Here is a 12,053-nt window from a genome sequence, read left to right on the forward strand (position 1 = left end):
TACAAAGGATAGAAAAAAAACTACAGGTGTTTGTATTATTATTCTTAATGGGCTTTAAAGGCAGCGTTCAGGATTTACAGTCATATCCTAAAACCACAGCTATAATTAAGGAAACAAAATTGTCCCCACTTCCCCGTGACCAGACCTTCCTGCTGGCTGGCTCAAGGGCTTCAGAGACCCAGGATGAAAGGCAGCTCAGGAGACCATGGAATCATGGAATGGTTTGAGTTGGAAGGGACCTTAAAACCCATCCTCCACCCCTGCCATGGGCAGGGACACCTTCCACTGTCCCAGGTTGCTCCAAACCCCATCCAGCCTGGCCTTGGACACTTCCAGGGATCCAGGGGCAGCCACAGCTTCTCTGGGCACCCTATACCAAGGCCTGCCACCCTCACAGGGAACAATTCCTTCCCAATAGCCCATCTAACCCTGGCCTCTGGCAGTGTGAAGCCATTCTCTCTGTCCTGTACATCCCTTGTCCCAAGTTCCTCTCTAGCTCTCCTAGAGCCCCTTTAGGCACTGGAAGGGGCTCAACGTTCTCACCTAAGCCTCCTTTTCTCCAGGCTGACCTGGCTGGCCAAAAGCTCTCCTGAGAGTGCAAAGAGCTCTGCAGAGTCCAGTGCTGGCAATAACACACCCACTCTGAGTTCTGTTCACATTCAGGACTCCCACACAGGCCACGTCCTCTCTCGGAGGTGGGATGCTCTTTGGAGCATCACAGAACAGCTGCTTCCAGCAGCAGATTCCCTGTTGGAAATTGATGGCTTGTTAAGCATAGCTTTTGGCCTGGACAGAAGCCAGTATCATTTCTGACTTAAGGGAAAGTAAGTGAAATTACTCCAAAAAGAAGCTTCCCTTGAAGCTCACACATTTTTCACATTTCTGAACTTGGATGTCATCCTTTTATCCTGGGTGACAAAACTTAACTCAGGACACAAGTCAACAATCTGAGCAGATCAGCAAGCCAGACACCTGGAGCAAAACCCTTCATGTCATGGGTCAGTCCTGGAAAAAGCTAGTGTTCTGGGACAGAAGGAAAAAATGATGGGTTTGAATCCCTGAAATATTTCTGAAGCAGCTGGAGCTAATGCACATGGGTTGGAGGCTGCACTTCTGGGACAGCTGTCAGAGGGAAGAAGTGGAGGGGTAGATTTTAAGTAGCCTGCTTTGCTCTCCAAACTTAAACCTCAACACTGCTCTGGAGCCAAGACGTGGCACTTGGGAACACGGCTCAGTGATGGATTGGGCAGTGCTGGGGAACACTGGACTGAATGGCCTTGGGGGTCTCGACTGTGATTCTGCACTCATGTCCTGACCCTGAAAGACAGGATCCTGAAGCTGCTCTGCAATTCACTTCTCACCTCTGCCTCCCAAGGGCTCCAATTTCAGCTCTTGCTGCCTCTCCTCCATCATTCATCTTATCTGACACTCCTCATCCTCTTGCAGCTGACTTTGAGAACGCCCTGCTCAGTCTGCCAAGACAACAACATCATTTTTGGTGCTATCAAGACCTGCCAACCAGACCCACCACTAAAAGGGAAGCTACAGGCAGATGGTGGCTGCTGTGCTGCTCTGGGATCAGTGGGAAGGGAGGCTCAGCCTGCAGAACAACAATAGCAACCATTCTTCCCTTGGTTTTCTCCCTGCCTGCCTGTTCCCAAGAGCAGCCCTTCCTGCTCCCTTAGCTTTGCATCTTCTGCAGAGCACAGGGAGCACCAACTGCACATCATTCAGAGGATTCGTGAACAACTCTTCCTTGGTAATTCACCCCACCAAGGCACCAACCCACTCACTTCTGAACAGAAGGCACTTATGGGTGCTGCTGAGGTTTCACCAATCCCTTTTTCCTTTATAATGCCCTAAACTTTTCCCTTTTCAACACAGCAGGCAAAGAGCAACACAGATGGCCATCACAGTTCTGGGAACCCCCTTCAGCTCTGACATTGCTACACACAGGGCTGGCAGCCTGCTGGAGACAGGACACTCCCAAGAGCCACTCTCCAGAAAGAAATGGGACTAAACATCCTCACCACAAGCATGAACAGCAGCAGCACAAGGCACTTAAAGAGACAGTGATGTCTCAGCAATACCTTGAGCTCTCTTAAAACATCAATAGCCAGAGATTTCCTCTCTCTGGAGTACCCAAGGCCAGGCTGGACAGGGTTTGGAGCAACCTGGTCTAGTAGAAGGTGCCTGTGCCCATGGCAGGGTGTGGAATGAGATGATGTGTAAGGTCCTCCTAACCTCCACTGTTCTAGGATCTTGTGTTTTAAGAAGAGTCTCTTGTCCTCACCCCTCTCCTCATGGATCTTTTGGAAGTGGTAACTTTAGACACCTCACCCCCAGATCACCTTCCATTCTGCCAGCACCCACCTCTGTTCATCTGCTGTGACACAAACCACGGGTGGAATCACATGTTTTGTCTCTGAAATATTGCCCCATCCCAAGAACAGCCCCCACATCCTCTGAAACAAGCAGCAATCCAAAACTGCCTTTCAGTCACTTGCTGCTGGTTATCCCTGATGGGATCCCAGAGAGGAAAGGGAACAGGGTCTGAACTCCACATGGAAGTCCACCCAGAACTTTTGGGCTGTGAACCTGCAGTGAGGTCTTGTGTCTCCAGGAATGAGCCCTCCCCAGCAGAGGCCCTGGACACACCTGCTTGGCGACTGGAGAAGGCAAAGACCATGATATCATCGAAACTCCAGGTGTAGTCCTGGTGTGGAGGGTAGAAGGCCAGCTTGGCAGAGGCCTCCTTCCTCAGGTCAATGAGAAACGTGGAATGGATCATGGGGACAGCAAAACAGCCCATCCTCTTCCACTCCCGAATCAGGGGATACTCCAAGGTCCTCTTGTAGTAGCCCTGAAACCACAAAGAGGGGGCTGTTGTCACAAGAGATTCCTGTTTCAAAGCTGTTCCTTAGCTAAAGCTCATGCCCTGAGCTCTCCAGCAGAGGCTCACCAGGGCTCAACTCTCAGCTTTTTCAGTGGCTCCCATTTGGAAATGGCTCAGCCAAGTATTTAGAAACAGTCTTCATCTCCAAAATTAAAGATTGACCTTCTGCCTACTTTATAGGAGCTCTTGGAGAGCCCAACCTTCCCACTGCAAAATTCCCCTGCAATGGAACTTCAAATCTCAGACTATTTTCTCCTGGTTCTTCAAAACCCTTTTTGTGCTTAGACTCTCCAGCCTGATCCTGGAAGCTGCTGAGCATCCATGACATCCTCCACGTTCAACAAGCACAAAGTCCATTTAGCATCTCAGAGAGTAGGATCTGCACATTAATTTTATCCATAAATTCTATCCTATCCATATCTTTAAAAGGAATAATTTGTTGTCACTGCAGTGAAGGCAACATCTCAGTCTCCATCAGCTGTGTAAGAATCCCTGCTTCCCCCATCCTGAGGCAAGCAGGTGGGATACTCACTCCTGACTGTGTAGGGAAGCACTTCACTCAGCTCCTGGGTAATTCCCTGTACCCAGGAGCTCCCCCAGACTTCCAACACTCCGGGTGCAATACCCACAGTGTGTGGCTCATGTGGAAATAAATACACTGTATTCCTCCAGGAAGAAAACCCTAGAGCATCAAACTGACACCTGGATGGCTTTGAATCCAGAGCAGATTCTGGGCTTTACAGAAACAATGAGTCATTAGAAGAAGTTAAAGCTCCATTTATGTTCTCTTTTCCATGCACATTCAGGCACTGGCTGAGCAAAAGCCAACAGAACTGCTCTGCCCTGGGCTGTGTGGGGCCACAGCGTGGTGCAATGTGCCTGGTTATGGATCTGCCATCTCCCTCTGCCTTTTGGGTACACTGTGACCATACTGTGAGGATGGGATATCCCAAACACGGCCATCCTGACTGCCACAGGAAGGAGCAGATGGGAAGAGATGTGACCAAAGGAAGGGTTAACACACCCACCCTTTAGCAGACACCTGAGAATGCCCACAAGTGAAGATGCTGGACACTCATCTTTCCTCCTCCAGTGGCTCACCCTGGGTTTTTGGGCCTGTTCCCTGCTCATAAATCACGTGTAGGCAAGGAGGGCTCCAACTCCTCCACGCTGCTGCCTCTCCCAAAGTTTGCTCAGTGACAGATAAATGTCAGCCTGTCTGGAGCTGGGCTTGGCTCACTGTGCCTCTGGGCTGGGGGAAGGCTGTGGTTCAGGATGTGCTCCAGCTGTGATTCCCTCCCCAAGTCCCCTGGGAGAGCAAGGCTGAGCACACGGAGCCCTGGAACCGCATGCAGAAGCAAGAGAAAAGGAAAAATAAAGGAAGAACTTTCCTGTTCACTCCAGCAGGATTTTTTTTTAAACTGAATTTTGCAAGATGCCTTTGCTGGTTTTCCTCTCCCCTTTTCTCAGATAGTGCTGGTAATGGTGGCAACTTCCTGCTGGAGAGGTAGGGCTGAGGTTGGCACATGGGCAGAGATCCACTTCAGCCTGGGAAGCAGGGCTGATGTACCCCAGTGGAAAACCTGGCTGACTCTGGACTCAGCCTTAAAAACTTAAAGTACAATCGATACCTTTGCTATGAAGTTTATATCTCCATTTTCAAACAAAGCAAACAAACCCAAGTGAAACAAGTAAACACACCTCGTCACACCCCCTTTCTTATCTATTTACTTCCCAAGAATTTGGAAAGCTTGGGACCTATTCCTGCTATTTTTTATCCAATTATGCAGTCTGAACTGTGCAACTCTTTGCCAGAAAATGGTGTGGGTGCCAAAAAATAGATTCAGACAGGGATTTCTGTAGAATAAAAAAAAAAAAAAATCACTGAGAGCTTTAAAGACAAATATATTCCTCAAAAACCCAGAAGGGGATTGCCAGAGGAAAGAAAAGTATTTTGGGGAAGTAACACTTTTTGCCCTATCCTTATACTATTCCCTAGACATCTGCAGATGAACCTGTGCTCTGACATAATGCAGTTGTTACGTGGATCAGAAGTAACATGAAAAGGTAACATGAAACTCTAATTTTTAGGCTCAGCACCAGTACCTGTTACATGCATACTTCAGCACTCACACTCCCTACAAGGCAAAGGTTGTTGCCCCACTTCAAAAATCTTGTTCATAGATGAGAAAGATAACTTAGACACAATGGAGATCTGTGGAAAGAAAAGCAAATTCCTCTTGGATTAGCATCACTATACAAAAAAACTGGCCTAAAATTATGCACCAAGGGTTTTAAGGCCATTACAGAAACACAGAACCACCTTAAAAAATTTCTGATCTGTTCATCAGTATGGTTTGTGTGGGATCATACCACATGCTAACAACACCTCAGAGCTACAGCAGCTTCTGTTCAGAAGAAGGCTAGAGCAGCAGATGGGAAAGCCCAGGGAACAGGAAGGATGCCTGCTGCTCCAGAGACAGGGGCAGGAGCCCTGGAGGACACCACTCACACAGCCCCCAGCACCCTTCAGGTCACCTGCCTGGGGAGTGATGCCACACCAGAAGTTGGAGTAGAGGGAGCGGGACTCGAGCATCGGTGCCACCAGGGTCTTGTTCTCTGCTATCAGCAGGTTCAGGGTCTCTGGGTTGGTCAGTAAATTATCTGCATCAGTAAACTAGAGAAGGAAAAGGAAAAAAAACCTGTTACCAGATGAAACAATATGATTGCCCTGATGCTTTCTTGGGAATGAGGCAGCCAGAGGCACATGAGCAGCCCTGGTGTGGCCACAGGCCCAGGGCAGTCCCGTCCCCTGTGCTGCCACTGCTAGGGCACCTCTGGCTCTTCACAATGAGGGGCTGGAGCATGTCCAGGGAAGGGAATGGAGATGGGAAAGGGGCTGGAGCCCCAGGAGTGGCTGAGGGAGCTGGAAAGGGGCTCAGCCTGGAGAAAAGGAGGCTCAGGGGGGACCTTCTGGCTCTGCACAACTCCTGACAGAAGGGGCCAGCCAGGGGGTTTGGGCTCTGCACCATGGAAAGTTTAGCTTGGATATTAGCAAAACATCTTTCTAAAAGAATGGCCAGGCATTGAAATAGGCTGTCCAAGGCAGGGGTGCAGTCACCACCCCTGGAAGTGTTTGAAAAATGTGTGCATCTGGCACCTGGGAATGTGGCTTAATGGTGAACATGGCAGGTCAACAACCGGACTCAGAGATCTCAGGCCTTCTCCAGCCTTAGCAACTTTATTATTCCATGAGGTCAGCAAAAAAACACCCTAAAAGCAGTGAGCTGGTGAGTTTGACTCCTTAGGGCACAGGCATGTCATAGAGAAACCTGGGGGCAGCTGCTCCTGGCACAGCAATGAGATGGGCAGAGAGCTTCCCTGACTCCTTACAACCTCATGCCAGCACAGGGACCAGGGACCTGCCAGGGAAAATAACATCACTGGAAATTCAGGATGAGTTCATTCTGTGAAAAACATCAAAAACAACTCCTCAACTGCCCTCACACCTCACTGTGCTTGGAGGCTTTGGGAACACCCCCCTCACAGTGACCAAAGGCAGCATCTTCCCACTGCCCTGCACAACTATTTCCCTTACATTTCAGCAGGTGGGGGTTCAATCTGGAGGACCCTTGCAGGTATCTCTCACCACCAGGACTGAGTTAAATCCTGATGCCTGTGGAGAAAGCATCAAACTAAGCCAGGACTCACCTCCTTCACTGCAAAGTCTCTGGCTCACCAGACCAGAAATGACCCACGATATCTCAATCTGTCTTTAGCTGGAGAGAAAACTTTTTGACAGCCCCCAGTACCCAAGTGAGCACCTGGAAAGCTTTTGCCTGAGGCCAGGTAATAAAGCAAATCTTGTGCTTACCAGGATATAGTCCGACCACTTCTCCCGGGCAGTGCGCAGGGCAGCCTGTCGCAGCTTCATCACGTGAGTGAATCGAGAGCTTGGCCAATGCTTGGGCCCAAATTCTTCTGGGTAAGACCTAGAAAAGAAATACAAAGTGACTGTAATCCATGTCTGGGCTTTATTACACTGAAAAAAAAAAAAAAGAAAAAAAAAAGAAAAAAAAAAGAAAAAAGATAAAAAGGAAAAATAAGGAAAGAGGAGGGAAAGAGGAGGGAAGGGAAGGAGTTCTATTGTTGCCTTCATTATGAAAGCAAAACAGCATTAGAGAGGTTTGAGGGAGAATAATTCCAAGTTCTGTGCTGGCATGAGCACAGAAGGCACCAGAGAAAAAGCAGTGCCAGTTTTCTGACCACACTGCCCAGCACAGGAGCTGCTGTGGCAGTGGAGAAGGGACCCTCCAAACCCACCTGCAGCTCCCGACCCCGCCTGACCCGGGGTACAAACTCACCTGCCCTCTGCTAGGCTGCAAACCAGCAGGGCTGGGATGTGAGGATGAAGGCAGCCTGGCCTCCCCTGGGGCTCTGGGCATTATTAGGAACTGCTGACACATCCCAGGAGCAGCCCCTGAATCTCCCAATACCCCACAAGCCCCAGCACAGCAGCAAAGTCACATGCACGGCTCTGCCTTCAGGATCAGCTCCAAAAACAATGGCTTTTCAACAGAGATGGAAGGGAACTCAGGAGCAGATCCCAATGAGGAATAAAAATCCAGGACTTTGAAACAGTGCCAGCATAAGTCAGGGAAGGAGCTAAGAATTTCAAAAGCTTTTTGCAGAACTTAAGCAAAGCTTGGCAGGATGAAGGAAACTCAAATCAAATGAAAGGATTAAAAATGTCAATTAAACCAGCACTCCCTGGGGGTTTGTACCACAAACTCCCCATCATGCAGTGAGGGACTCGAATATAAAAGCAAGCCTAAAGGAAGGGGAAATTGATGTTATTTTCCTTGATGGAAGAAACTGAAAACAGGACAAACCCAGGAGCAGCTAATCTTAAAAATAAGTAAAAAGTTAAAGTAATAAAAACCCAATATACCATATTTCAAAGCAATTGTCCTGAAAATCATGTAAGGCATAATATGTGCAATTAAATCTAGTTCTCTGGCTCAGCACTTACTGAATATTTGATGTGTCAGAGCTTTCACAGATGCTATGGAATGGGCTATAATTTCTCTGCTTCCTTGCAAATAAAGAATGATAATTTTAATTCCCTGTAGCTCTTGACGTAATTTGTTTACTGTGCAAAGAGAGCAGTGACAGATGCTAAATAACTGAATGGAAAATAGTTTCTTCCACAAAATTCTGCATGAGGTGCTTCATTGAAGTCAGAGACCTTGCTACAGAGACCTTACCTCACCTTTTTCCCTAAGAATACAATTTTAATGGGACAGACTCCAGAAAGTAAACAATCCACATTTTAACGCTTGGACATTTAGTACCAGCTCCTGGTTTGGAAAAAGAAAACCTCAGGAATTTGGGCTGTGCAGCCAAGAGCCCTCCCAGGTACTCACGGGGGTTCCTCCATGGGCCTCCACTCCACATCGTGGTACAGGTGCTGCACGTTCTTCAGCCACTCCCGGAGGATTGCTGTGGTGTTGTCAATGTTGTGGTCAGTGGCTGCCCTGGCAAAGCAAGAGCAAAGGAAGCACGTTAGCACGAGGTTTGTCCCCTGCTTTCCCATGGAGCCCTCTGTCCAGTCCAGCCACCAAAAAAAGACACAGAAGAGGTTTAACCCCAGCTGGCAACTGAGACCACCACTGTGGAAAGGGGAAGGGCACAAAGCTCGAGGGCTGACAAAAGAACCATGTCATAACTGAGACAAATGACTAAAATGTGCCTTTAGTGCAGGGCAGGGACACAGTGCTTGCTGAAGAATGGTTTTTTTTCCCTCAGGGTTGAGCTGAACAGCCTGGAACAGGAGGCACAGATTCGCATCCCTGACAGCAATCCCATGGAAATGCTCCCATGGGGAGCTGCTCTCTGCCTGGGATGCTCAAGGCTTCACAGGACCAGTGAGCCAAGTCCCATCCCAGCTGCTCCTCCCCAGTGCCTTCCCTCTGCACCCCCAGCATGGAGCTGTGCCAGATCCTACCATTACTCCTGCCATTGAGAGGGCTGCTCATTTTTCCTAGTTGGAATGGGCAGGAAAGCACAGTCCTGTGGCAGGGCACAGCTCAGCAAGCTCCACTGGGAATTTATAATCCCTTCATATTCCCCTGGGAGTAAAAATATTCCTGCAAGGTTCGGTGCAGACAGCAAAGCCATGTGAAATATCACTGACGGAGGTTGCTGGAAGCTCCTCTCAACTGCTATACATTTCTTGTTTTGTCCTCCAGCTCCACAGACCCAAAGGCACTTCCCAGAACATCCTCCACCCTACTTAAAGCCAGAGCTCCCAGGGGAGGACATGCAGAAAGGAGCCACATCCCAAACCCTACAGCTACTCCAAAGCTATTTCAGGAAAATACCTCCACTTCAAGTCACTGTATGACCCTACAGATGAAAACCAGGACATGAACCCTCTTCAGTTTGTGCAACAGGAACATACCATTCCCATGGGGTCTAGCCTGCTTTAAAGTAAAAAAGAACTGAGAACTTGGATTTTCAGTTTATTTATAGTCAGAACACCACAATCACTTAAGGCCAGGAGGCTTATTTGTTGCATATTTATTCACGTCTGCTGAAACAATAAATAGTGAAAGTTCAGCAAGTGCTAGAGGTTGGCTTCTGTGTCATTAACTGCTCTCCTGTGACAGAGCAAGGCTGGCCTTAGCCATGGCTTCAGAGTTTGCTTTACTCCAAGACCCTGGCTCATGCTGCACTGTAGATCTAGTTTGCAATGATGTTCAAACTGGACTAGAAAAGTCTCAGTGCCGACTTGGTGTAAATACAACTTGCTCCATGTGTTTTATGGATGAAGCTCATCCCCTGGAGCCCATTTTCACACACTTCCTTGGGCTCCCACAGCCACCAAGGCGTTTCACAGGTCTCACTCTGCCTTCCTCCCACGTTCCAGCTGCACAGTCAGCAAACAGCTCCAGAATTCCTAAAATACCAGAGACCTGGGGAAATGGCTTCATGTTCATGGTCGTCACTGGAGCTGCAGTGGCAGCAAGAAGGTGTCACTGGGACCACAATGCAACCCGGCATCACACAGACCAGGCCAAGAGGACAGTGGTCACCCTGGGGAACGTTGCAGCTCATCCCACAACATCCTCCTTTCCAGGTCCAGACCAGCCTTAAGGACCGTGGAGACACCTTAAAGTAAGCACACAGCTCTCACAGAGTCAGCTCCACGTGCCTCTTTCCCTCAGCAAGCTTCATCCCATTCTTTCTAACCTCCTCCCAGTCCTTCTGACCTCACACAGTATCAGTGGGAACATCTGAAAGGATTTGCTGCGGTCTGGGCAGGGAAAGGGGAAGCTCCAGCTTCATATGTGTCAAACTAATCTCAGTTTTATGTTGGCTGCTCCCATCTCAGCCTGGAGATCCTTCTCCATTTACCTTTGTGCACACACAAGCCTGAAATATTTTAGATGGAGAGCTGTTTGCAGTGCTGTGCAATAGAAACCCAGAGCTCTGAAAGGAAATACAAATTTCCGTGACAACATGAAAACAAAGAGTCATCCAGCCTCAGAGAAAAGGATTACCCTGATGGAAAGCTGTTTCCTCAGTGGCTCAGAGTTGCTGCACAAAGCCCAGATCTCTGACTAGCAGAAGAAACCCTGAAGTTGAATGACAGCAATTGGCAGAGGTAGAGGAAGACCTCTGCCTCCCTAAGCACAACAAGGGGGGTGAAGGATGCTCTTCCCATCACACCTGGAGTACCCCATCCTGCTCCTGGTGGGGCAGCAGGCCCTTGACAAAATTCACCCTGGATGACACTATCAGCCAACATCCTCCAGCCAGAAGCAAGACAAGCAAATGGGAGCTGAAGGGATCTCTAGCTCTACCCATAAGGAATCTGCTGGAAGAAAATGGCATTTTCCAACCCAAACCATTCCATGATTCTATGACTTTAGTGCCCAGACTGTCATGGTGAGACACAGAAGGTAAATCCACATCCCACTAGACCTCTCAAAGGCATGGACCAGCCAAGGCTCTGGCACAAAGGAGGGACAGCTCTCTCCAGGACTATCCACCCAGCAGCATTTCTAAGCCCAAAAGCCCTCAAAGGCAATAAAGTCTGTTCCAGCCTGGATGAAACACGCCCTATGACTAGCAGTTTGGCAAACCTTTGTTCTTCCAGCTTTGAGCTCAAAAAACCCAACAAAAAGAGATCCAAACCAAACCAACCTCCCCCCCAAAACAACCCAAGCCATTACAAAAGCAATTATCACTATTTGTTACAGAAGAATTCATTTAAGATAAAACAGTATCAGCACTGACTCTTTTTGTAGTATCTGAACCAGTCCACCTTTCCCCTCAGAAAAAAACAGCAGCTCTGGTGTTTGCAATAGCACTGTGTGGAAAAACAGGCACGTACTTTATTTTTCCCTCTTTTTTTTTTTTTTTTTTTTTTTTTTTTTTTTTTTTTTGAAATGACAACCTCTGCACAAGAAAAACAAGCTAATTAAAATGTGAGCAGGACTTCTCACTGGGAGCAAGAGCTCCTCAAGCCCTGAGAGGCACATCAGGACACTCCACATTATAAACACTTCTTCTGTAGCACTCTGCAGCATTTCAAGAAGCCAAGTACATGGCTAAGACTTCAGTTCACCAGTAAGAACATGTCACACGAGAGATGCTATCACCTCTGCCCACATGCTTGTCCTGGAAAAGTGTTTCTATTCCATCCTTTATCCTTATTGGTCCATGATCCACACTTGACAGGATGAAGAGAGTACATCACTGTAACCCAGCTCCAGTCAGCTCACATGGCCCTTAGACTAAGGCAGTGCCTGGATTTTTAGCTTTATTTTCTGAAAGCAAGTTGGTAAGCACAGCACTATTATCTGTGTGGGAGTCTACCAGCAATATTGTTGAGCTTGCACCAGGTTCAAATCCTGTTTTTTGAGTGAATCAGCAACACCATTTTCAAGAGCTGATTAAAAATATCTAGGATTTAATTAAAGAAAAAGGGTCCCCTACAAGATTTATAACCTAAAGCCTGTGCAACACAACTAGGAAAAAATGGAGGAAAAGAATGAATCCGTCCCACTCTTTTCAGAAAAGAAAGTTCAATAAATAGACCAGAACATACCTCTAGATGGACACCTCTATTCCAGTAACATGGCAGCTT

At 48.0% G+C, this 12,053-nt stretch overlaps 1 protein-coding gene across 1 annotated transcript in view; it reads right to left on the reverse strand.

Annotated features, from left to right (window-relative positions):
- The window catches only part of COLGALT2 (collagen beta(1-O)galactosyltransferase 2), a 44,394-nt gene that overhangs the window by 8,563 nt on the left and 23,778 nt on the right, over nucleotides 1-12,053 (reverse strand). Inside the window, exons 2-5 of the mRNA XM_021525121.2 lie at nucleotides 8,323-8,433; nucleotides 6,771-6,888; nucleotides 5,439-5,573; nucleotides 2,659-2,863 (exon numbers count right to left, since the gene is read on the reverse strand). Of these exons, the coding sequence (XP_021380796.2) occupies nucleotides 2,659-2,863; nucleotides 5,439-5,573; nucleotides 6,771-6,888; nucleotides 8,323-8,433 (569 nt within the window). The remainder of the gene's footprint in view (nucleotides 1-2,658; nucleotides 2,864-5,438; nucleotides 5,574-6,770; nucleotides 6,889-8,322; nucleotides 8,434-12,053) is intronic.

The sequence above is a fragment of the Lonchura striata genome, chromosome 9 (genome assembly GCF_046129695.1).
Source record: "Lonchura striata isolate bLonStr1 chromosome 9, bLonStr1.mat, whole genome shotgun sequence".
NCBI lineage: Eukaryota > Metazoa > Chordata > Aves > Passeriformes > Estrildidae > Lonchura > Lonchura striata.